At 50.3% G+C, this 26,239-nt stretch overlaps 1 protein-coding gene across 2 annotated transcripts in view; it reads right to left on the bottom strand.

The window, feature by feature from the left end:
• STK40 (serine/threonine kinase 40) overlaps positions 1–26,229 on the bottom strand; it is a 42,527-nt gene extending 16,298 nt beyond the window's left edge. Inside the window, exons 1-4 of one of the 2 annotated variants that reach the window (XM_045548253.1) lie at positions 25,827–26,229; positions 5,283–5,402; positions 3,445–3,530; positions 2,945–3,088 (exon numbers count right to left, since the gene is read on the bottom strand). In XM_045548253.1, the coding sequence (XP_045404209.1) occupies positions 2,945–3,088; positions 3,445–3,530; positions 5,283–5,394 (342 nt within the window). In that variant the 5' untranslated portion in view covers positions 5,395–5,402; positions 25,827–26,229. Of the gene's footprint in view, positions 1–2,944; positions 3,089–3,444; positions 3,531–5,282; positions 5,403–25,399; positions 25,614–25,826 lie in introns of those variants that run through there. The other variant, XM_045548252.1, reaches the window with a different exon arrangement.
• Between the last annotated feature and the right edge of the window lie 10 nt (positions 26,230–26,239).

Here is a 26,239-nt window from a genome sequence, read left to right as displayed (position 1 = left end):
GGGCAGCCTGGGCTGTGGGGCCACTCAGCACTGCTCAGCTTCCCATGTGCAAACGCCAGGCCCAGCAAGGGGCTGAGGTTAAAACATCTCAGGTAAAGGCTTATTGCTTTGATCATAATGCAAAGGATTTGGATTTAAAGCCCAAGTGCCCTCCTTAGCCCAGTGCATAGGCAGCAAACCTGGGGTCTAGGGCATCCTCCTCTCCACGGCACTCTCAGATTCCAACAATCACCAATAGAATGTCCTTCCAATGTTTAAGATGGTAGAAGTTAAGGAGAGGTCAATCTCACACCTATAATCCTAGTACTCTGGGAGCCCGAGGCGGAGGGTCGCTTGAGCTCAGGAGTTCGAGACTAGCCTGAGCAAGAGTGAGATCCTGTCTCTACTAAAAATAGAAAAAAAATTAGCTGGGTGTGGTGGCATGTGCCTGTAGTCTCAGCTACTCAGGAGGTTGAAGCAGGAGGATCACTCGAGCCCAGGAGTTTCAGGTTGCTGTGAGCTAGGCTGACACCATGGCACTCTAACCCAGGCAAAACAGTGAGACTCTGTCTCCAAAAAAAAAAGAAAGAGGTCAATCTTGGCAGGCTCCAAAGGTCACACAGTGTTCTGTGTGTCCATGACAACAACTTTCCTCCTGACAGTCATACGGTGGTGGTTAAGAGCATGGCTCTGACCCTGGACGGCCAGGTTCAGGGCCCAGCTCCACCTCGTCTTAGCCGTGGGACCTGGGGCAGTTTGCTTCACCTTCCCCAGGTCTCCAGCTCCTCATCAATTCCTCTCACAGGTTGCTGAGAGAAGGAAGTAAGACACCCATGCCCAGGGCTTAGGTTCTGCCACAGCCGGGGCTCAGGAAGTAGGTCCTGTCACCCCCACTGTGGCTGCAAGCTCAAGGCCCATTTTTTCTTGCTGAAAAGTATTTCAAGTCAGACAAAAAACAGGAACGACATGGGGACTTTCGTCCTACAAACTTGATGAGGCCCTTGGTGTCATCCCCAGAAGACTTATCATTCCCTCTGGGGAGCTCTTAAAGGACTGAATATCCACATTTCTCCTTAAAAGCAGGATCATACCTCTTATTCACTCTTCTCCTGAGGCCCTAACAGTGTCTGGCACACAGACGATAAGCTAGAAATACTTTTTTTTTGAGATGGACTTTCACTCTGTCACCCTGGCCATGGTGTCATCATAGCTCGAAGAAACCTCAAACTCCTGGGCTCAAGCGATCCTCCTACTTCAGCCTCCCAAGTAGCTGGGACTACAGGTGTGTGCCATCATACCTGGCTAATTTTTCTATTTTTAGTAGAGATGGGGTCTTGCTCTTGCTCAGGCTGGTCTCGAACTCGAGTTCGAGCGATCCTCCCGCCTCGGCCTCCCAGAGTGCTAGGATTATAGGCGTGAGCCACCACGCCCGGCCTAGAAATACTTTTGATCCCCCAGGTTCTCTCATCCAAGATGACATGAACCAAGGCCACACTTTTAAAGATATCAGAGACAAAATACTAAGAAATCACAATCACCCTCAATTTGATTTCATGTTTAAGGGAAATGCTCTAATTTTCAGAGTTGCCTCTAATTGCAAATCTAAGAATAAAGACCTTGGCGGGGTGTGTATGTGGGTGTAGGAGGCATTTTCCATTTGTTTTATTTCAGGAAATCAAGCTGACAAGGAGTTTTTATTGCCTAAAATAGCAATGATGATGAGAGTGTGCCCGCAGCAGCTCAGTGCTTTACTCTCCCATTCATCTTCCCAACAGCCACATGAGCTGGGCACCATTATCATAGCCCCATTTTACAGATGGGGAATCTGAGGCCTAGAGACCTGAACTGACTTGCCCAAGGTCACACCACCTGAATTCAGGACTGTCAACATCAAATCCCGTGTGCCCTCTCTGGCACCATGCTGCCTCTCAAGTAGCAAGTCCACCTCAGCAAGAGCTGGGCCTGCCTCAGGGCCTGGAGGAATCTCTGTTGAGGAATGGGGCTGCTCCCAGGCCGGGGCAGAAGGCCACCCGGTCATTCTGAACCCAACTCTTCATTTCTAGAGATGCAATTTTAGCTTTGCCCCTAGGATGGCACTTTTCAGGGTACAAGTTGCTAATTAGTACCTTTCCTAAGGGACCTGGAACATCTGAGTGCTGGAGCCTGAATTGTCCGGGCAGGCAGAAGGACTGTTCGTACCAAAAACAACTGTGGAGATCTGCAGGCAGTCCCAAATGCTGATTCCTCCTCATCGCCTTCCCCTCCACCCTGGCCTGGCCAATTCCTGATGACACAGTACATTGTAAAGAGCCTGGGTATCTTTTTTTTTTTTAAGATCTCGCTTTATTGCCCAAGCTGAAGTACCATGGCGTGCTCATAGCTCACTGCAGCCTCAAGATCCTGGGCTCAGGTCATCCTTCTGCTTCAGCCTCCCAAGTAGCTGGGACTACAGGAGTGTGCCATTAATGCCTGGCTAATTTTTCCATATTTTTTTGCAGAGATGGGGTCTCACCGTGTTGCCCAGGCTGGTCTCAAACTCCTGGCTTCAAACAGTCCTCCTGCCTTGGTATCCCAAAGTGCTGGGATTACAGGCCTAAGCCACTACGCCTAGCCTTTTTTTTTTTATTAAACCAAAGTATTTTACAGAACTGGGTGTCTTTAAATGACTTCCTGTTTTCTTCTTTTCTCGGAAAAGCAGCTCTTCAAAGAAAGCCTGGCTGCTGTGAGATGCAAGCTGTGTGCATTCCTGCTAGGCTATGACCCATCACCACAGGCGCACCGCGACAGCTAGGCTGGCCCCAGCCTGACCTCCAGCCCATTCCACCCAGGAAGTCCCGATGCATGGCTGGGACACCAGGGGGTCACACGTCATGGGCTGCTCACAGTACGGCTGTGGCCCCAGCAAGCGTCAGTGCCTGCAGCCAGCCAGAGGTGGGAGCCAGGGATTGGAGGACAGGCCACTTACCTGGAAGAGCCCGTGGTGGTGGACCACACCATCCTGCGTGTGGAGCAGGGAGAGGAGCGAGTACTCAGTGTGCAGCAGCATCTTGCCCTGCCTCTCCTCTTGGCTCTCTATGCCTTGGTCCCCCCTCTCCTCGAGTGTCAGGATCTTCAGGAATGCACAAAAACAAAACCACAAGACCAGGACACCTCACGTTACACAGCGGAGCAACCGGAATGGCGGGGCAGGGGGCTCACTTTCTTCTATGAGACACTTGTGTGCAATGCACACACAAACACCAAGTGAAACCATTTTTCTTAATGTGATAGCAATGTAATTTATGTGCAAAGTTCTTTAAATCAGGAGTTGTTGTGAGTGAGACTGTGTGAACTTGACTGTTTCATGGGAAGAAACAGCGCTACTCCTGTTCACAAGTGACGTAGACGTGAAGGTGGGGGCGGGAGGAGTGGGCTGGCAGGGCTGGCCCCGGTCCCGAGGTGCCCTTGCCCCCACACTTCACTCACCTTCAGCTGATAGAAGTCATCCGTGCCATCTTTCCTCGCCAAACACTGCACGATGCTCGGCACTGGTGAGTTGCCCAGACGGGGACCTATGGCGCAGAGAGCCGCTGGCTTACTTTTCAGAAGGTCTGGCTATCGTGCAGCCAGGTTACCATTGGGTCTTCGACTAAACCTTTTCAGGAGGGCACCACAGTTCACACCCACTAGCCTGACTCCCACTCACCCCCTCCCGGCCCCGCCAGGTCTCCTAGTGGAGAGTTTCCACGATCTCCCCTCCAGAAATGGAGAAGGATGTGTGTGCATCTGCCTGAGACACACCCGGCTTCCGCAGGCACATTTCTCAAGGAGAGGTTTCCAACCGTGGGTGTGTGATGGAATCTCTGGGGAGCAGCTGTTAAAAACAAGAGATCCCAGGCTGCAACCTGGACGCTCTGAACAGCAACTCCAGGGTGAGGATCCAGGAAACTATGGCTCTAACAAGCTCCCCTGGTGACTATGATACATCTGCCTGGCCTCTGTCCAAGTGCCAGCTTTTAGGATGTCCTGTACTTCTAGAAATGCTTAGTGCTCGTTGTCCTGTGACAGCATCCTGCCTGAGCTTTCAGAGTGGAAATCAAACCGTGTCCCAGTGCCATTGCTCTGCGAGAAACCCTTCACAGAGCCCCACTGCTCTTAATATACCACCCAAACCTCCAAGGCCTTGCATGATTGGGCCCACCTTTCTAACTGAGTAGGTTCCACCCCTGTCCCCTGCCACACTCCAGCTATAGTGGGCTCCTAACTCCTAACACGGTAAGCCCTTTCCTGCCTCTGGGCCTTTGCACTTGCTGTTTCTTCTACCTGGAATGCTTCCTGCTTTTCACACAGCTGCTCCTGCTCATCTCTGGGCTCAGATGTCACTTTGCCATAGAGGCCTTTCTTGTCTACACTATCCACAGGCCCTTCTCACTCTGACATCATCTTGTTAACTTTTTCAGGGCACTTGCACCCCTGATGAAGAGCTAATATGTTGTTTCAACTCTCTGTTTCTTTTCCCAACTGGAATGTTACGTTCCAGGAGGGCGGGAACTGGTTTGACTTAGCCACTGCTTCATCCCTGGCAATCAGCATAGGCCCGGAGCGTAGCAGGCACCATTCACTATGTGCTGAATGACTGCAGCTGGAACTGTCCTGTGCCCATAAAGCCCAAAATGCTGTCCCAAAGCAAAACTCACACCCAGTGCCAGTGTCTGGCTGCCAGGAGAGACAGGGTCCTCAGAGCCCACACCACCTGCAATCCTGACCACAAGCACTCTGGACCTGCCAGTCCTCAGGCACCAGGCAGAAAGGCCCTGCTGCTCTTCTGGCTGACTGGGAACACACAATGCCATGGGATTTCTTGCCAATTTTACAAGCTTGGGGTGGGGGGGGTTCTATACAAAATGTTTTGTGAAATTAATCATGCCATCCAAGAATGGTCTAAGCAGTGCCTTGGATGATGGATCTTGGGTTCTAACGCAGCTATGTGCTTCCTATGGGCACATCAACATTCTGGGGCACACAAAGGATTCTCTGGGGGAAGAGACAAAGGCTAGCTATCAGCTGAGACTGATCTAAGGCTGGTGCAGCTACAACAAAACTGATGGCCCTTGGTGCAGAGTGACCTGAGGCCTGGGTCTTCCACTGATATAAATATACTCCATGTAAAGCGATGAAGCTAGGGACCAGGCTAGGAGCTGGTCAGGACCCCACGCTGCTGTGGGTGGGCCACCTCACTCTGGGTGTCTGCAGGCCAGATGTGCGAGCCAAAGGGCCCTGCCCCTGCCCTCTGTACGCCATTCCCCCCAGGGTCAGAGGCTTACCAAGGATGAATGGTCCAGCTCTCTTTGCATTATTTCCAGAAATTCCACTTCCTAGAGCCTTCGCCCTGGCCGACGTTTCCCCAGCTCCTCTGTCTGATGCTCTCCGCTTCATTCTCAGCTCTGGACAAGACACAAAAGACCCCTTCTCACTAAGTAAGTCAGCGAGGTTCCTTATGCTAATCCAGCCTGCAAGTCTTTAACTTGGGATGCGTCACGAAGCTGCTGCTGTTCTGCTGCAGCCACCACTTCCTCCCCCTGCCGGAGGAGCATCCAAGGTTCCCGGTGACAAACAACCACAGCTCCTTTACTTGGGACTAATTAGGCACTAAAAGTGGATGTCCTTTACGGCAGCATATGCGGGCTACAGAGGTGGGGAGCCAGCATGCTGCTGCGAAGGGACTGGTCAAATTCAGAGAGGAGAAAATTGGGCTTTGTGCAGATGCAAAAGCCAAACAAGAGCCCCAAGAGACCACCAGAGAGGCAGAGAGAAGAGCCAGCCCCATCCAACCGAGCCCCAGCCCTGAAGCAAGTGTTCCCAAAGTGAGGCCTTCCCTCCAAATACGTACAGCCGAATGCCCTGAGGTGCCCATTCCTGGGCCGTCTCTGGGGAGTGGGCTCTGGGAAAGGGATATTACACCTAAGGCTTCTTATGCTTACGAAGTTTGACAACTACTGCCCTAAGGATCCCTCTCCTCGACTCTCTTTGGCTCTCAGGTCCTCTCGGATGAAAGAACACCCCAACCTTGTCAATGGGGGATTTACTTTCTCTTACCTCTCCTAAATTCAAATTTTTCCTTAATTACTTTAAAGAAAAAATAAAACAGGCTGGGCATGGTGGCTCATGCCTGTGATCCTAGCACTTTGGGAAGCCAAGGTGGGAGGATCGCCTGAGGCCAGGAGTTCAAGACCAGCCTGAGCAATATGGCAAGACCCCATCTCTACAAAAAAATAGAAAAACTAGCCAGCCATGGTGGCGCACACCTGCAATCCCAGCTACTGGGGAGCCTACGGCAGGAGAATGACCTGAGTCCAGGAGTCTGAGGTTGCAGTGAGCTATGATAACACCACTGCACTCTAGCCTGGGCAAAAAAAAAAAAAAAAGAAGAAGAAGAAGAAAGAAAAGAAAAAAGAAATAAATTATGTATTTAAGAGTAAGTTAAAAGACACTACTGGACATGGCTGGGCACTCTCATCTGCCTGATGATCCCTAGTTCCTCTTGATTAAAATGAAGGGTGGACACAGGAGTCAGATTCTGGAAGACATTAACCTCTTGACATGGATAAAAAAACAAGGCTGGGTACGGTAGCTCTCACTTATAATCCCAGCACTTTGGGAGTTGAGGCAGGAGGCTCTCTTGAGGCCAGGAGTTTGGGACTAGCCTGGGCAACAGGACAAGATCCTGTCTCTACAAAAAATTAGCTGGGTGTTGTGGCACGTACTTATAGTCCCAGCTACTCCGGAGGCTGAGGCAGGAAAACCCCAGGAGTTTGAGGTTGCAGTGAGCTGTGATTGCGCCATTGCACTCTGCCTGGGCAACAGAGTGAGACTCTGTCTCCAAACAAATGCACAAACAAAAACAAAAAAGCTGCTTCTTCCAGCTCTCCAAAGTCAAACACCTGGGGAAAGCAGAGTCCAGGAGGGGAGCAAGGAAACAGATGGTCACAGGTGAGTTCCACACAGGGAAGGTCACAGGTCATAGGGATGCCCAGTTCAGGTGAGGGGCTCAGGGAAAATGTCCCTAAAGAAGGGATACAGGAGTGGGCTGGGCAGAGAGCAGGGATGTTCTGGGTAGAGGGGCCTGGGTGAGCAAACATACATAGGTAAGAAACGGCATGTAGGCAACAAACTCCAAATAAGTCTGTGTCACTAAAGTGTCTGTCGTGAGGCTGGGAATGGCGAGAGGTGGCCCAGAGATGGAGGCCTGATGGCCACCTTAGGAGTGTAGCCTTTACCCTTCTGTAAAAGGCTCACAAACACAGAACCTCAAGCTTCTCCTGTCATTTTCTTCTTCATACAAAAGTAATTGGTCAGCACTCTGGGAGGGTGAGGTAGAAGGATCACTTGAAGCCAGGAGTTTAAGACCAGCCCAGGCAACACAGCAAGACTCTGTCTTCACAAAAAATAGAAAAATTAGCCAGGAGCAGTAGAGCAGTAGTCCCAGCTACTCGGGAGGCTGATGGAAGGATCATTTGAGCCCAGGAGTTGGAGCTTGCAGTGAGCTGTGATTGCACCACTGCACTCCAGTCTGGGTGACAGACTGAGACCCTGTGTCTAAGGGGGAAAAAAAAAGTAATGGTGTTCCCTGCAGAAACATCAGAAAATATAGATACACAAAAATAAGAAAGTAAGGTACCCATAATCCCACCTCCCAGATGTAATTGCTATTAACATTCAAGCAGATTTTTCCTGTATGTTTGTGTGCATGTGTACATAACGTTTTCCTTATTACAAAAATTTGGACCACCCTGTGATGCTCTTTTGTAAACTTCCTTTCCCCCACCTAAAATATATTTTAAGGGTGAATTTTATGGTATGTGAAATATATCTTAAGAAAGCTGTAAAAAAACAAAGCAAAAAACCATTATTAACATCCCTGCATGGCAATTTTTTCTGTAGCATCACTTGGGATATCTAAACAGTCTCTAAACAGATATCTAAACAGACACCAAGGTACATAGCTTAACAGTCTCACTGGTACAGATATATGGTGACTTATGTGACCGTTCCATATTTATGGACATCTAGGTTCTTTCCATGTTTTTTATTTATTTATTTATTTATTTTGAGACAGAGTCTTGCTTTGTTGCCCGGGCTAGAGTGAGTGCCATGGCGTCAGCCTAGCTCACAGCAACCTCAAACTCCTGGGCTTAAGCGATCCTACTGCCTCAGCCTCCCGAGTAGCTGGGACTACAGGCATGTGCCACCATGCCCAGCTAATTTTTTCTATATATATTTTTAGTTGTCCAGATAATTTCTTTCTATTTTTAGTAGAGACGGGGTCTCGCTCAGGCTGGTCTCGAACTCCTGACCTCGAGCGATTCACCCGCCTCGGCCTCCCAGAGGGGTAGGATAACAGGCGTGAGCACCGCCAGGCCTAGAATTATGAGTTTTAAAAATGGTATACTTCTTGTTAACCCTAAAACTGCTGACCACTTGTAAGACTAAGGAAATACTCAATCCTGGTTCAGGTTCTGGGTCTCACTTTCCCAGACGGGACTATGAATTGACACGGCCATCCTGGGAGCAACCTGGCAGTGTGAGCCAAATACCTTTAAAAACATGTGCCCCATTTGACCTGGCAGTTCCGCTTCTTAGAATTTATCCTGAGAGAAAGAGGCAAAGATGGTAAGATATGTGTGCATGACTGTTAATTAAAAAAACATGGGCCGGGCGCGGTGGCTCACACCTGTAATCCTAGCACTCTGGGAGGCCGAGGAGGGTGGATCGCTCGAGTTCAGGAGTTCGAGACCAGCCTGAGCGAGACCCCGTCTCTACTAAAAATAGAAAGAAGTTATATGGACATCTAAAAATCTATATAGAAAAAATTAGCCGGGCATGGTGGTGCATGCCTGTAGTCCCAGCTACTCGGGAGGCTGAGGCAGTAGGATCGCTTAAGCCCAGGAGTTTGAGGTTGCTGTGAGCTAGGCTGACGTCATGGCACTCTAGCCCGGGCAACAGAGTGAGACTCTGTCTCAAAACAAAAAACAAAAAACTCATAATTCTTTATTTCTGAGGGTAAATTTGTTTCATGTGCTTACTGGTTGTGTGTACTATTTCTTTTATGAATTTCCTTCATGTTCTTTTTCTATTTTTTACTGCTATGTATGTAGTAAGTGTTATTGCCTTTTAAGAGCTCCTTGTATATTAGGGATATAACATAGGATGTCATTTTTTTCATCTTTTAACTTTCTTTTAATAAAAAAGGTTATATTTTCATGTAGTTAAATATTTCTTTGTCTTTGTTTTTGCTGATATTCCTAGAAGCTCTCCCCTACTCCGAGAACAAGCATGTATTCACCAGTTAAGTTAAATCCTCCTGTGCTTTTGTTTCAGTCATTATTCTAAACCCTAGAAGACTGACTGCACTCAGTGAACTGGAAAGTAGGAGAGATGATCCAATGTGCTTCTAGTTTAATCTACCAGGTTCTCCTCCCATCAACTGCAATTTATTTTCCGAGCTGTGCCACTGAGGAGCAGAGCCACTACAGTAACTAGAATGGTGTCACTCACTGGGCCCAAACAGTCCTTAGATAAAGCAGAAGCCACGATTAGGCTTAGCTGGGCCTTCTGCCAAAGAGGCTCATGCTGAAAGCAGATTCAATGTCATTCACACAAAAGCAGAGAAGAATAAAACTGCCTCTAGAAATATCTTAAAAAGCTGGGCAGTAAAGTGTCTGCCACAGTGTTCCCACTCTTTGCCTGGCTAACTCCCATGCCTCCTTCTCAATTTAAGTATCATTTCTTCAGAGAAGCCTACCTTGCCTTCCTTGGTAGCCCCATGACCAACGGGCCTCAGTCTCTCTCACAGTATCCTGCAATTGTCCTTCTTAGCACTCTCCAGATTTTATAATGATGTATTTGTGTGTTTATATGATTAATGTCTGCCCCCAACCACTAGAAAAATTCTACCACCACTAAAAATTCTATGAGGGAAATGTATATATATACAAAACATAGTATAAATGTATATAAAAAATACATGTAGCCATTGCACCCCAAGTGCCTGGCTCCGCAGATACTCCATGAATGAATGGGTACCTTCCCTCCTTGGTGATGGTCATGACCAGGGTCAGTGGCCCTGTGCCTGTCCTGAGCTGCCTGCTGCCCCTGGTAGCAAGTTGGTATCACTATTGTTTTGACCCTGTTTCCATCTTCCCTGGAGCACTAAGCCTCCTCTCTCCTGGTTCCCTGGAGAAAACCATGGAGGCGTGTCCTACCTGTGTAGACGCTGCCTACGCACAGCCACGGTCTAGACAACAGTTTGCCGGGAGCAGCTGCAGCATAGACAGTGAGTGGGCTCAGCCTGACCCCACCCACCCCACTCTGGATTCCACTCAAGCAAATGGCATGGGAACTGCTCCAAGATACAGGCAGGCAGACGGGCAGGGAGAAGAAAAAGATGCTGGCAGAAGAGGGAGCAAGGCTGCCTCCCTTTCCTGAACATCGCTTCCTGCTACCCAGAGCTAACTGAAGCAAAGGAAGCATCGTGAAGAGGCAGGCCCAGAAAGCCAGACGCTGCTGCAGGCTCACTGGTAGGGTGAGCAAAGACAAACCTCCTGGAGACAGACCCTCCCCTCCTTTTCCCATCCCCTGCTGATGTACAGGGACGACCTGCCCCACTCTTAACTCAGCCTGATGCGTGTCCCTCCAGAGACAAACCTACAAATGGCCACAAATCCTCCCATAGGAAAGGCCTGCTCAGAGGGACCCTGGCTCCCCAGTGGGATCTGTGATGAGGAAAGTCTGGCTACTTAGTCTCAGGAGGACATGGGGCCCAGGCCCCTCCAGAGATACCTGGTCCTCAGGCTGGGGTGAAGGGTCTTGGCCCAGCCTGGCTCAGGTGCAACTATTTGCCTGGTGTTTCCTGGGCTCACTGCTCAGCTCCCCAGGAACTCAAAAGTCCCAGCTTAGAAGTCTCTGAAGCTTTGAATCTGTCAACTCTTCCACATTCTATCCTCACAAGTCGGCACCAGTCCCCTTAGAACCTGAACTCAAGAGGAAGTTCAGTGAGGCAACAATGGTCAGGGGAGGCCAGGAGAGAGGCAAGAGAACCCAGCCTGGCACCCCGCCTTCTGCAGGCCACAGCTGTGCTCCTCGATTCTGAAAGCAGGGGCTTCCACTGCTTTGCCAAGCCCGGGAGTAAGTATGGGCCTCAGCATGAGAGGCCCTCAGCTCTGGACAGCTGCCATGGTACGCACGGAGTGGGGAATGCCTGATCCTACCCTGTCAATTTGGGGCTAGCATCATCTCACCCTAAAGCTGCTGGGCAATATGAGCCCAGCTCTCCTAGCAAGGCCGAGCTAATCAGGGACACATAAGGTTCCAAGGCTAAGGATGCCCAGAGTCCAGTGGTATAGTGTGACAGTGCACAGGAGAGTTGGGTGGGGTAGCCAGGAAAGACACCGTGCAGCAGAGCATGCTTCAACCCGGTGGACGTACCATTAACCTCTGAAGGAGGGGGGAGGGCTGCAAAGAAAGATGGTACTGAACAAATGAAACGCAGTCACTGTCCTCCCCAGCTCAGTCTGTCCTCAGCTCCACCCAGCTACAAAGCAGCTGAAGCCTGGCCAAGGCACGGAGGGTCCTGCCATTCCTGGGCAGAAGCATCCCTGCAGGCATCCACACATGAGCACACACACGCTGGCAACTACCTACTTGGGGCACAGTAAGGAACTGTCCAGGATGATTAGGCCACCTACCTCCCTGGATGGGTCCGTCATCACACTCCAGTCAGAGGCAAAGTGTGGGTGGCGGAGAGGAGTCTGGAATTAAGACCTGGTGCCTCTAACCCAAGATCTCTTGGAGCAGGATTGGGGGAGGAGGGCAGAGCAAGAGCACATATACTGAGCTGTAAAACTTTTACTGTCGAAGGACATAGCTTCTGGGTGTGCGTGTTTATCGAAACAATTGAAAAGCACAGTTAAAAGATCTGTGAAAGTCACTGTGTGTAAACAGACCTCAATTAAAAAAAAGCAAATTTTAACCAAATGGTCAAAGTTAGTATCACTAGTAACAGAACAAGCTGACATTACATGCCTTTTGATATGATGCACTTAATAAAGATGCATTATTCATGCTATTTTTTTCCCCAAAATGTACAATCTGAATCCAATCTTGAGACAAACCCAGATTGAGGGCCATTGAACAAAATGAGCCCATATGCTTCAAAAACATCAATGTCAGATAGTTAAAGAAAAGCTGAAGAACTATTCTGGATTAGAGGAGACTATACAACAAATAAATGCAATAGGTGATCCTGCAGGAAAAAAGTTATACGCTCAAGTGTTTTCAGGTAAAGAGTCACAATGTCTGTAACTTACTCTCAAGTCCCCAGAGGCAGAGGAGAAAGTTTAACCTGCTGGAATAGTTCCCAAAATCTGATTCACAGGTTCAAAGGGAACTGCTCGTGGGTACGTAGCCCACAGTGGCAGAACTTGGAATCTCATACATGTTGGGCAGAGACGGCCTGGCAAACGAACAGGGTTCAGTCTTGTATGGCCCTCTCTCCCAAATACCATGCTCAAGAAATGGGGGGTGGGGAAGAGGCCTTCATGCAATCTCTGGGTCTGCCACCTGGTGGCGTGTTTCTGCAGTGTATCTTCAAAGGGCTCCTTGGCACCGGGTGCAGGATGGTGGGGCACTGCTCTCCCTCAGGCTGATCAGGAAGGATGCCCTCCATCAGAAGAGCCAGCCTCAGCCACTTGTGTAATTGGGGCTGGACAGACAGAGGCCAGCAGGCGGCAGTATCTCCATCTTCTGCTGTGGGGGTCCTCCAGGGGCTCCATGGGCTTCAGGAAGAATCCCAAACTCCTCAGTGAGCCTGAGCAGACCCAGGCTACCTCTCCAGCTTCACTGCCCTCACATGCACCCTCCACCCACGCACACCAAATGACTCACAGTTCCCTGAGTGTGCCTTGCCCTGCCCTTCTCTCCCTGGCTGGTTTGTCCCTCTCCCTCAGTCCTCACTGAAGTGTTACTTTCTGAAGCAAGTCTCCACAGAAGGCCTCCTGCCAGAGCTGGCTGCTCCCAGAGCATCTGGACACACCTCTGTCCCCGCCCATTGTGCTGTACCCACTGGGAGGGAGGGACCACCCCAATTCATCTCTGCTTCCCTGCACCCTAACAAACTGCTTAAAGAGAAAACAGAGTATGTGACTGTTTGTTAGGCAGCTGTAAGGCACTAAAGGCTCTCTTGGGGCAGAAGACAGAGAAGGCTGAATAAAGAGGTACACGCTGTGGTTCACAGGCAAACTCTGCCCAACTAGAGGCCAGGGACTGGAGTGGGACCCTGAAGAAAGTACAGATGCTCATGGCAGGAGGCGGGGTGCCACAGCTGTAGGTAACTGGGCTGCACAGTGTTGGGATAGTTTGTCCAGGAAAAGTTCCATGTCAGAAATGCATGGGGGAGGATGGGTCTAAGCTAGCTGATCACCAGGGCTGTGCTTAGACAGCCTTTGCTGCTGCAGAGCAATCCTCACTGAGGAATGAAAGCCATTCACAACACACCTGCAGCCGGTGCAGGACCCCTCACTGATGAAGGGATAGACCAGGTCCTAATGTGGGAAAATCCAGCAAAAAGATCTGCTTTTCAGCAGTAAGCACGTGAGTGACAGCCTGGCCTGTCCCGCACACCAGTAACAGGTCCTCCCGGCCACTCTAGGTGGCGTGAAGTTCCTTCTGCTGGCCAGAAAAATTCCTACCACTCTCATTTCCCCAGAAAAGAGAACTTCTGGCCTAACTATGCATTTAGTTGACTACAACTGGGATGAAATGACGAGGTAAGCAATGTGAAATCTGAATGCATGATCCAACTAAGGCAACCTGATGGCCCATGCTTTACAGACCACCTGTCCACCCTAGGTAGCTGCCAGTCTCTCCTAGATTCCTGTGTGCCTCTGGATGGTGAATTTCAGACTTAGAACCCACATGGGTGGCCCATACTCTCACATTAACTATCATAATTAATTTTTACACATGGTTTTATAGTTTACAAAGCACTTGCAAATACAGTTGTCCCTTGTTATCCTCAGGGGATAGGTTCCAGGACCTTCCATGGATGCCAAAATCCAAGGATGCTCAAGTCCCTGATATAAAATACTGTAGTATTTGCATATAACTTATGTACATCCTCCCTTATACTTCAAATCATCTCTAGATTACTTATAATACCTAATACAATACAAATGCCATGTAAATAGCTGCTATACTGTATTGTTTTTGTTTTTTTTTTTGAGACAGAGTCTCACTCTGTTGCTCAGGCTAGAGTGCCATGGCATCAGCCTAGCTCACAGCAACCTCAAACTCCTGAGCTCAAGTGATCCTTCTGCCTCAGCCTCCCGAGTAGCTGGGACTACAGGCATGCGCCACCATGTCAGGCTAATTTTTTTTTCTATATATATTTTTATCTGTCCATATAATTTCTTTCTATTTTTAGTAGAGACGGGCTCTTGCTCTTGCTCAGGCAGGTCTCGAACTCCTGACCTTGAGAGATCCTCCTGCCTCGGCCTCCCAGAGTGCTAGGATTACAGGCGTGAGCCATCGCGCCTGGCCTATAGTTGTTATACTGTATTGTTTAGCAAAGAATAACAAAAGAAAGTCTATACATATTTAGTCCAGACGTAACCATCCACTTTTTATTTCTGAATATTTTTGATCTGCTGTTGGTTGAATCTGAGGTTGGCTGAGTCCATGGATGCAGAATCTACAGTTATCACAAATCATAACTGATCACCGCCCCCCACACACAACACAACATTTTCTTCTGCACTCCAACCTGGATGACACAGCAAGACCATGTCTCTAAAAAAACCACAAAAAACATTTTCTAGAAAAAGAAATTGAGACTTAGAGATCTGAGACCTGCCAAAAGTCACCTGGCTAGTTGTTGAAAAAATTGAGATGTGAACTCAGCTTTTCCAACGCTGAATCCTGTAGTCTTTCTACTTGACCATGCTACCTCCTCTATTGTTCCTGCTCCACCCAATGTCTGCATGGTTCTAGGAATGCCAACCACAGAGAGGACAATACCCTCCAAATTCCCTATAAACAATCATTCTCCTGGAACCAGGGTACCTTCAAGCCAGAAAATTCTAGTTGAGCAAGGAGGGAGAGGGGTCATGTACTGCTTCTCTCTGAAGGAGGCATTTCAGGGCCCCCTGAGTGGGGCCTCTCTAGAGAAAGGGCTGAGTCAGAGGCTGGGTTACTGAGACATCCTCCCACCAGCAGACATGCAGCATCCCCACCCTTTCTTTATCCAAGCACTCTGGGAGCCACTACCATTGCACCTAATACTCACGTGTAGGTTCTTCTACCAGGGCCACCAACCTTACTGACCTGCTCTCCAACCACAAAGTCAGCCCAGGAAATCAAAAGGAATTCATCGCCATAGAACTGAGGGTTTCAAACTATGGACCAGTTATCCAAATGCCAGTTGCGGGACCAAGATGGATTTGGGGTTCACATAGGCCTGGGCTCAAATTTCAGCTTCGGAGGCTCACTTGTTTTGAGACCCTGAACTAGTCACCTACCCATTGTGGGCCTCAGTTTACTTATCTGTAAAACAGGTAGGTTATACTCCCTCCTTCATGGGACAGGGGAGGATCAGGCTGAGGAGGCTGTGCTGGTGGTGTGAAGAGGTCTTTGCTGGGTGCAGGGTGAGTGCTCCCTGCTCTGTGTCGAGGCCACCTCTCTGTGGCAAGTCTCTCCAGGCACATCCCTTTTTAACCATCATTTAATGGTCTCCCACTACTTGCCAGGAACCATTCTTCGCGTCTCCTAGAGTCTCTCTTTAATTCTCACAGTTTTCTAAAGTAAAGACTCTCCTGTTATTACTAAGAAACCAAAGTCTAGAGACCCTGGCCCATGTCACAGGGCTGGGTCTCACCTACTTCTGCTAGCTGGGTGGAGGGGGCTCTACTGAGGGCTTTTCCACTGCGTATGAATGACAGCCATTCCTGAGGGCAGCATGAACTCTCTCCCTGGGAGCTTGATGGCTACAAGCAATCTCCCCAGGAACCCACTAGAAGCCATTTGCTTTGTGCTCAGGATGGATGCTGGGGGGATGGGCAGGCGGATAGAGGGGAGGATTAGTAATCCCTCGATTTCAGCCAGGACTCCCTGATGACAAAGATTCATGCATGTGCTGTCATCTTCACTGTTCCAAAACAGAGTGATGATTTTCTTCATCTTTAAAATGCAGGATATGTATAGCTCCAATTTGTCAAGAATACATAACATCGCATCATTCTCTGAACGTTGTGCTTTACTGCCTCAGGGGTTACAAATGAACTGGCTGCTCCTAACCAGAGCTCTCTTTGCACAGGGTGAACCTCACTCCCTGAAGCCGGCTCTGCTCCCAGCCTGTGGGAGAGTACCTGCTGGGGCCAGAGAGGAAGTGACTCAGCCCAGTGGGAAGTGGGAGGGGCGGTCAGAAAGAGGGCCCTGTGCCCAGCCTGCTGCCCCCAGTGCATCCTCTGACGCTGCCTTTCCTCAGCAGGACTCCAACATGCTGAGCACAGCAGGCCTGGGGGCCAGGAGGGGCCTGAAGGCCCAGTGTCTGCAGCTTGGGGACCCAGCTCTCGTCTCCTCCAGGAGGCAAGATTCACAGATTGGCCCCACACGAGAGGAGACTATAAAATCAGTGATGTCCCTCCTCCAGCCACTTCCCTGAGGAAGTCCCCACTGGGCTCTTCTGTGGCCTCCGTGAAGGCTGCGAGGAGAGTCTGGAGGCTAAAGGCCTCTGGCCAGGAGGACCTATCTCAGAGAGATTCAGAATGAAAAGCCTTGGGGCTGTACACACAGAGGTGGAGAGCAGCTCTCTCTGCAGGTTCCTTTGGGGAAAAGACAAAGGGAGGAGGAAGCCAATCCCTGCACACTGAATCAGGCTGGCTGCTCCTGGGGCAAAGGGCTTCACCGGCAGTCACTCTGACAGCCACCACAGCAGAATCCAGGGCAGCATCACCAGCCGTGCCCCAGCTCTCCCCTCCCAAGGGCCTCCGGAAGCAGCTGATGTGACAACAAATAATCCGTCACCGTGTGTGGGTGTTGGAAGAGTAAGGGACAGGCTCAGCTCTTTCAGGGCTATGCTGGCCTGTCTCCCATCTTGAGAAGTAGCCTGGGGAAGCAGCCAAGCACGTTGGCTTGGGAGACATTTCTGGTGGCCCCTTGGCTCTACAGGGGGCATTCTGCCATGTGCAGTGACAGCAGACTGAGTCACTGACAGCTCTCCCTGTCATACCAGCCTGCTCTGGCTCACTCAAAGTAGAAGAGCCGATTACAACAAGGGAGATCCTGGCATAGCATGTGACTAAGAGGCCCCTCAGCTCAAATAATCAGTTATGCTTTGTGCAGTGAGTCAGCCTGGGAACAAGGCCTGCCATGGGGTCCCGTGCGGAGTTTAAATTCTTGCCACTACGATAGCTCAAACCAGGCAAGGAAAAAGCAGCAAGCAACCAAAAAATGACTGACTGAGTGTGACAGCCACCATTCTGACCACTGCATCACCTGGACAGGCGCTTCTCTGCTCTGTAGTCCCCCTACCTAGAGGAAAGGGACAGCGCTACCCCTAAAGAGGGTTCCCGAGGACAGCTGAGAGCCAGTGTGTAGGAGGCACTAGACGCTTAGAAATGTTACGTTTCCTTCCTTCTACTGCAGATTTCCAGAGTGACAGACGGGAAAGCCCAGGCCAGGCCCAGGTGCGATTCTGTCTCTTTATACTGTTTTCAACAGCAAAAATCACCACAGTCATCCTGTGAGAGAGGCAGTCTGGACTGGGGCCAGCCAACTGCCTTTCCATAACTGTCTCCATAAAAACACTCAGTCTCACAACTTTCACAGGGAATAATACAGTTCACTTTCTGAAGTTTTACCAAATGCCACTGGCTATGGCTGCTCAGAGAGTCACGAAGCTGCCTGGTGTGATGAGAGGCAGACAGCAGGCTTTGTCCCTCAGCTGGCTGTTCAGACAGGTGGCCCACACGAGGCCTCACCTGCTCGACCACTGAGAGCCAGACATGGCTGATCATGGGGGCCAGAAGCCACCACCGACAGACACTGTCCATGCACTGGAGAGAGCACGTTCTCTACATGTCTGCTCGGGTGTGTCTCGAGAGGGGTCTTGTTCACCTTTGGCCCCCCACACCCTACACAGGCCCAGAAGGTATGCAGAAGACAGGTGTGAAACCACAGCCAACAAAGAAAGAGAAAATGCATGTGTCTCAGGGCAGCAATTCCAGTTCTGGCCTACCGACACACTCATAGACGTTCACAAAGATAAACATGCTCAACAATGGTCCCTGTAGAACTATGTGTAGCAGCAAAAAACAAAACCACAAAAATCAAAACACACACACATCCCAGATAAGAAACAAATCTAAATATCCATCAAGAAAAGACTGGTTAACTAATCATGTTCCACCTAGACAATGGAATACTACACAGCCTTTAAGACTAGGTCCACAGCTGCTGATAAAGATGTCTATGGTATGTTACCAAAAAAAGCAAACTGCAGTACTATATGTATAATATGATCCTATTTGGGTTAAAAAAATCATACATACCCTTGAATATGTATAGGAAATTTCAAGGAGAAATGTTAACAGTGGATACCTCCAGGTAATAGAACTATGGACTCAACGAGGGGAAGGAGAGTTTTATTTTATGTTCTGTATTGCTTGACATTTTACTATAGGCTACTATAATAACACAAGTTTAAAAAAATCTAAAGATCTCAACCCATTAGAATTGTCAGGAGCAGTAATGGAATCGGGAGGCTGGGCCTCTCGAAGGCAGACTGGAGAGTGTATGGCACGCAATGGGTGAAAGTGCGATTGCCCACAGGTGTGAGCCTGGGTGCCAACACACGGGTGCACGAAGAGGGCGAGGGACGCAAGAGACAAAGCCAACATTCCTGGTAAGCCTCAGCTCTCCCAGATAGCTTGCAAACATGCCTTTAAGGAACATCCTGCTTGCCACCTAGCACCTGTAAGGGCTGGAAGCTGGCTCAGGACACCTCTTCTGGGACACTCACGGACCCACTAGCAAGAGCGCACCTGGACCTCGCCAGAGCTGGCCCCTAGGTGCTGACTGCATGTCAGGCACTAGGCTGAACATGCTACAGACAGTAATGCCTCACGTCTAATTCTCATTACTACCTTTGGTGTAGGGACTGTTATGCCCATTTTACAGCAGAGGAAACTGGGGTTGGAGATGGGAAGTGACTTGTTCAAGGTCACTCAGGTGGCAAGTGGCAGAGCTGGGTTCTGAAGCCAGGCCTGATCTGAGCCTGGGCCCTTAACTGCTGGGTGACATGGCTGAAAGTCTCCTTATCCACCACTCATAGAGCAGGAAGGGAAGCGACTTATCTCCAAGCAGTGGCAGTTTTCTTTCTTCAGCTTTGCCAAGGTTTCTTCCAGCCGTACCACTCTAAGTCCAAGATTCTATGTGGGCTGGGTTCCCTGGGGCTGGGATAGAGGAAGGTTATGACATGGGCTCTGGGGCTCTGTCCTTACCAGCTGTATAATGGTGGACAGGCTACTCCGAGCCTGGGTGTTCTCTGTAAAACAGAGACAATCCCTACTTCCTTAGATTCAATAACACATGGCAAAGTACTCAGCAAAGGACCCGGAAGGCAGTGGGGATTCTTCTTTTTTTGCTGGTTTCCTGTTTCTTCAGGACGGACCACCTCAGAAGAGTCAGAAGAGAACACACACCATGAAACTCACCCCAAACTTGGTTATGCTGAGAGCTCCATACTTATTGCAAAAAATAGCAGGACTCTTGCTTTCCAGAGTTGGCAGATGCTAGCAGTGGGGTTTCAAATGCCCCATGGAATGTTGGGCTACCCAGTCCCAAGGTCCCCAGGGGGCTGAATCAAGCTTCTCCCCAGAAGCACTGCCATCCCTTTAACATACCTCACATCAGCTCTGCCCCCAAACCAAAGACAAATGACAGGCACGTCAGTCCTGCTTTTGCCAATTCCCACTACGACAACCAGCTTACTCTCTCTTCCTTCTGGACCCTTGGATTGCAGACTTCCTAAAGGCCAAAGATCCTCTATCTCTTTTGTCAAGTAGGTGGTGGTCTGTAAACACATTTAGAGGGGACAGCCTCATTCTGAATGACAAGACCCCGTCTCAGTTTTGCTGCCTCTGGTGCTTTCCAACAACTAGACTTTCTCTGAAATCATCAGCCTATAGGCCGCTATGCTCTGTGCAGCCTGAACTCACACCCAAGACAGACAGCCACAGCTGACAGAACGAACACCATTGGGGTGTAGCCTCTTTGGGGAGAAGGGATTTCAGTGCCCTCCTTCAAGAAGTGGGACCACAACCCAAGAGAGTAGATTTGCTTGCTGGGGGGAAAATAAGGCTGCTCCAGTTTATTAAAAGCGGACCTAGAAATTCTTTTAAAAATAAGAAGATATTCTTTAAGGCAGCAACCCCCTTTCTAGGAATTTATTCTGCAGGTGATACCTAAGGTGGGCAAAATCGTATGTATGAAGAAAGTCACTTAGCTTTGTTTGGAGAGCAAAAGACAGAAAATAGCCTAAGTGTTCATCTGCAGAGTGCCTGTTGATTATTACACTCATGATGGGACACAGTGTAGTCAAAAATGACCCAGACATGCATGTGCCAAAGTGGAACCCTCTCTAAGATAGTAAGTAAATCAAAGCAAACTATTCCATCCTTTTCCCCTCTTGGATCTTGACTACAGAGCCTGCGAGGATATGCAGGGGCCGCTGTGGGCCCTGGGCCACCTTCGAGGCCACTGCCTCGCCTGAGCAGGTGGAGAAGGAAGAAATGATCGTTTCAGGCCACTTTCTCCTCTACCTTCTTTATACCACAAACTCAAGGACAAATCCTGTGAAAATTTCCCAAATCCCAAAGGGCCTATTTGAAGGCCTGCCCACCAGCACACCCCTCTCCAAAGCTCAATACAATGCAGGGACAGCTCCTCGATCCCTCAGAACTCAGGGGGACAAGGGCACTGGGCAGCTTCCTCTCGCTTCCCTGATAGCTCTGAGAGAGTCCTTGGTGGAGGGACTGGGACGCTCACCCAGTGGCGGGGAGCAAATCCAATCTCAAAGTCTTTTTCTAGGTATGATCTCCAGGAGGTGCGGAGAAAGCTGCCTCTCCCCTGATGGTCCACTGCTGTTCAGGACCCCATCAGTCAGCTGTAGCTTGCTGAATCAGGGTGGATATCGCCAAAGGGAAGGCGTGTTCTTAGGGCCATTTGAAGGCTGAAGAAATTTTCAGAGTTTTGCAGACTCAGCAAGTGGAGTTCCTGAAACCCGAAGATATTCACCTCACTGGTCAATTCTGGGCAGCGGAAGGGGGCCCTCTCCCCCTAACACCCTCCCCACCGTGCCCTGTGGATGGCACTCCCTGCTTCCCTGCAGGGGCCCCATCCCATCCCGTCCCTTCTTCCTACAAACACTGAATACTTACACCAAGGACCTGTCTGGGGTTTATTGGTCAGTATTTTGACGTAGGGCATCATTTAATGTCCCATCTCCCTGCTGTGGGCCTGTGCCTTGGTAGAAGACCCCTCCCCCCCATTTCCCTTACCTCCCTGCAGGGCCCTGTTCTGTCCTTTCTTCCCATAAACACCGAGAAAAAACAAAATCTGGGCACAGGAAAGGTGAAGGAAGGGAGGCTACCCTTCTCCCAGGTGCTGACTTAGCCAAAACCAGAGGGAAGCCTGGCCCAAAGACGGACAGGGTACCACGAGACTTTGCAACTGATCTCCCGTGAGGGTGTACTCTGGGCTTGCTCAATGGAGCTGGCAGATTTCACTGGCCATTATCTTCCCCTTGAGCCATCCCTATCTCTGCACTATTATTCACTCTGTCACCCACACCAAAAACCCCAGGGGCACCTGCCACCAGTCCTTCTCCCTGGAAGCCATCACTTCCAAACACTCCCAGAGTCCAGCTGATTTCCCACCGAATAGCTCTGATCTCTGCCCTTCTTCTCATCCCCACTGCCTCTGCCCTGATTCAAGCCCCCCTCAGCCCTTGCTGTGATTACTGCAACAGCCTCCTACGGGGCCTGCAGACTCTCCCTAATCCATCCTCCAAAGCAGATGCAGGTCTACTGGTATGTTTCCTCCACTTAACACAAGGCATCCATCACCAACAGCATACAAAGTCCAAGCATCTTAGCACTGGTGCCTGCCTACCTCTCAGGCATGTCCTGCAGCCAGTCCCTTCACATCCTGGGCTAGAAACCCCATGGTTCCTAAAGTGCCACACATGCCAACACGCATCCATGCCTGTGCCATGCTGCTCCCCCTGCCTGTAGGGCTCCTTGGACCCCCAGAAAACTCTGTTCACTCTTCAAGATCCAGTTCAAGTTCTAAGGCTCTCTGAAGTTTTCCCCAGTCTCCTCCTCAACCCCAAGGTGAATCACTCCTTCCACTTGGTTCCGCCACATGCTGCAGAGACTTTTTTGTGAGAGACTCACCAAGCTCTGTGTAAGTGTTAATTGGTTAGGAGCCAGCCTCTGTCCCTGCTAGACCACAACCTCCTCCAGGGCAGGGCCTGCCTCTCCATCCTCCTCCTGCCCCAGTACCAAGCACAGCCCCAGCTACAGGTGGGAGCTCATGTATGGGGAATCAGGGGGAATCAGGGGTCTGTATTTGGAGCCACCACACACATCAATGTGTGTGACACCTCCTGGTGCTGCTAATTCAGGTAGCAGACTAGGGTTGCTAGTAGGGACATACATGGAAGAAACTCTAAATACATTTTCTCCCATGTATACTTTAAAATACTATTTTTTCCCAGCAGTCCTACTTCTATTTTTAAAAATGGTTCTTTTAAAGAACTGAGCTGAATCATCTGCATAACTCCCATACAGACTGGGTAAACTCCCCATAGATTTCCTTTTCAGAAAGAATAAAATAAAATTCTGTGCTCTTGTGATCCCTCAGGACATTTCTGACAGCTCAGTGGGACACAGTTCTAGTCGCCATGGATTGCTTCAACTAATTCTTGGAAGTTCTTTCCTGCAGTCTGTCATAAAAGCTAACATTTTCCAAGCATTTACTACTTGGTGTGTGCTAAATACTCATCCTGCAACATCTTAATCCTCACAATGGTCCCACTAAGGAGGTTCTCTTATTGTCCCCATTTTACAGATCAGAAAGCTGAGCACGAAGAGAATAAGTAACGCCTAGTGACCAGCAGGGCTGGGATTAGAACCCAGATCTGTCTGATGGCAGAGGCAAATAAGCTCTTAACCACTACAACCTACTGCCTTCCCCAAAGGTCAAATTAAAGGCACAAGTGAACAAATGCAGCAGCTCTTAGAACTGGCCTTCTGAGAGGGCAGCCTCACCTCCCCAGCTGCTAAAGTAACCTGCAATCCCAGGAAGAGAGGGGTACATGTGCCAGGCACTTCTGTGCCAGGCAGAGAAGCCCAAGCCAATGCAAGGAGCTTGCAACCTGGCACTGGCTGCACACAGTCCTTTCTCAGCAAATATCCACCACCAACTCTCCTCTCTCAGAAGCCTGCAAGAGTCTTGAAAGAAGTCTCTACCCCTTTAGTCTCTCCTCTCTTCTTTCCCTCCTTTACTGGGACTTCAGGGAAATCTTTTTAAAACACAGATCCAATCATGTCACTCCTCTGCTTAAAACCTTGTCACTGGCTCCCCACTGTCTGGACATAAAGTCCCAAATCATTACTGTGGCATTCCCTCATCCATCAACCTATACTGCTTCACCTTGCACCTTGACCATAGTGGTATGGTCAACTTCCATACCATTATATACCATTATGTGGAATAATCTGAGGTTTCTGGAATAAACTATGAGTTTATTTGTCTCTTTCGCTCTCTAAGTAGAACACTTGCCTCTTCATTCTCACCTGGTTAAGCCTCCCCCTCCTCTCCTTCTAGACTAAGCTCCAGCATCATTTCTGCCAAGCCTTCCTAGGGCACCCCCCCATCTGCACCCCCTACCCCAGGCAGCTTCCTCTGCTGGGCTCCCACAGCACTCTGTTGCTGCTACTAGTTTCAACTTTATGTTCACAGGCCAGTTTCCCGTAATTAGGGCATGAATTTCTTGAAATAAGAATAGCTAACATTTATTGAACTCTTTCTATGTGGCAGTCACAGTTCTACGTGTTTTACATGTGTTAACTTTTTAAATCTTCATAATATCTCTATTTTATCACTCCTGTTTTACAGATGAGGACACTGAGGCACAGAGAGATTAAGCAGTGTGCCCAAGGACACACAGCTGGAAATCTGCTGAGCTGGAATTTGAACTTAAGAAGTCTGGCTCCAAAGCCCACTCTTGACCACTGTACTGTCTAGCACTTGCCTCTTCCGGCAAAGACCCTGTTGTTGTCATGTAAGGGATGAATGAATGAATAAATGAGGGCTACCTTCAGACTGTCTAAATCCAACCCGCTAACAACTGACACAGCAAGGCCATTAAAGAGCACTGGAGGAGTTCACAGGCACTGTTTACAAACAAGGATTCTTTTGGCCCTACAATTACATATTGTGCTCTTCCTTATCTCATGCAAAACTACTCAGTCAAGAGGGAAAGGCCTCAGCCCAGCATGACTACCCTCTTCCCCACTGGTTCTCAAAACCAAGCAAAGTGAACCGGTTTCCTCCAGTGACTTAAAACAGAGCAAAGTCTATCCTGCCACAGAAGGCAGCTGTCATCTCTTCCTTCCGCCAACAAAAGGGCATCAAACGTGGGAAACTGGGGTGGGCAGAGAACTCGGCATCCAGAATCGGAATGCCCCTACCTACTGGCTGGAAGGTGGGGCCAAGTGGCGTGGGAATGGGCGGGCCTAACCGGCACTGCAGGTGGAACACTGACCACAGCAAGCTCTCTCCTTGGAAAAGGCCAGCCGAACGTGGCCCTGGCAAGCAGACAGCTGACTCGCACCCGAACGCCGCCCGGGATGTGAAAATTCCCCAGCAGCGATGGTGCCCGTGCCAATGGGTGAGGGCTCCTGGAGGAAGCCCTGGCTGGCCCTCCCCGGGGACTCGTTCTAACTTTCAAGCGACTCTCGGAATCAGGAGGGAAGTATGGAGAGGCAGAGGGTGTCTCCTTGGAAAAACCTGGCTGGGTTCAAACGCCGGTTGCTTCGCTTACTGCCTGAGTGACTCTGGGCAAGGCTGGCAGTGACCACTTCCCAGGGCTGCGGTGGAGACTGAAGCTCCCGCAGCCGCCCCGTACCTGGCGCTAGGCAGCCCCCGCCCCAGTCGCCGGGGAAGGGCAGACTCCCAACAGAGGGGACATTCGCTCCTGCCATTTCTGTCACACCCAGAGGGTCTCGGGCTGTCACTCTGGTCCCACTGCCACGGCCACTAAGGCCCGCCCCGTCAATCCGCAACCCCCGCCCGACTTTCCGCTTCGGGACCCCCACCTCACCTTCCCCGTGTGGTCAGCGCTGCTCGCCCATAGTCCGTAGCCCGGAGCCGGGACTGCTCGGCGCTCCGTCCCGGCTGGCCGGGGCCAGGGCCAGGGCCGGGCTGGGGGCGTGGGAGCCGCTTACCGCCGCCTCCCAGCGCAGCCGCCCGAGCCGCCGCCGCCGCCGCCGCCTGCCTCCATGGCTGCGGCGCCGCCACCTGACAACGGAAGTGACGCACCGCCCCCTCCTCCCGGCCCGAGCCGCGGCCCCGCCCCCAGCCCCGCCCCGTCGCCTGTGTCTGCGGCCTTGGGATTGGGGCGCCATCTTGACGATGGGCGGAAGCCTTCAGGCAAGAGGCCAGATCAGATTGAGGATTGGTTCAGGGTGGGGCCTGGGCCGAAACCTGTTAAACGATTGGAGGCTGTGGCGTTAAGAGGCGGTACTTACCACTTATCTATGTCTGCGGTGAGGCTGGGACGGAGGCACCGCCCCCGCCCCGAATCCTCAGAACCTCGCGGGCCCTACACTCGCCCTGCCCCGGGTGAAGAAGTCGCCAGCAGTTGGAAGGTTGGCCAGTAGTTGTGTATTTATCAGAAAAGTGACTCTTCCTTGATCCCCACTTCCTGGCTTCTAGAACTCTGTGCCGAAAACGCTGCAGTTAAGCTCAAAAGAAATTCCTGTCGCAGCTCTCACAATTCATTTCCCTCAAGGTCCCTCGCCTTTGTAGAAACCCCGAGGATGGCCAGCTTCAACCTGGAGATCCCTGGAGTCTTGACCAGGGAGGTTTACAGTGAAGAGTTCCTATTAACGAGTCCAGCCATCTAACCTCAGTCCCTCCTGCTGCAGTTTCGGTCCCTTTC

This window comes from Lemur catta, chromosome 3, assembly GCF_020740605.2.
Source record: "Lemur catta isolate mLemCat1 chromosome 3, mLemCat1.pri, whole genome shotgun sequence".
Classification (NCBI taxonomy): Eukaryota; Metazoa; Chordata; class Mammalia; order Primates; family Lemuridae; genus Lemur; species Lemur catta.
Note: the sequence above shows the minus strand (reverse complement) of the source record. Positions and strands in the feature narration are given on the sequence as shown.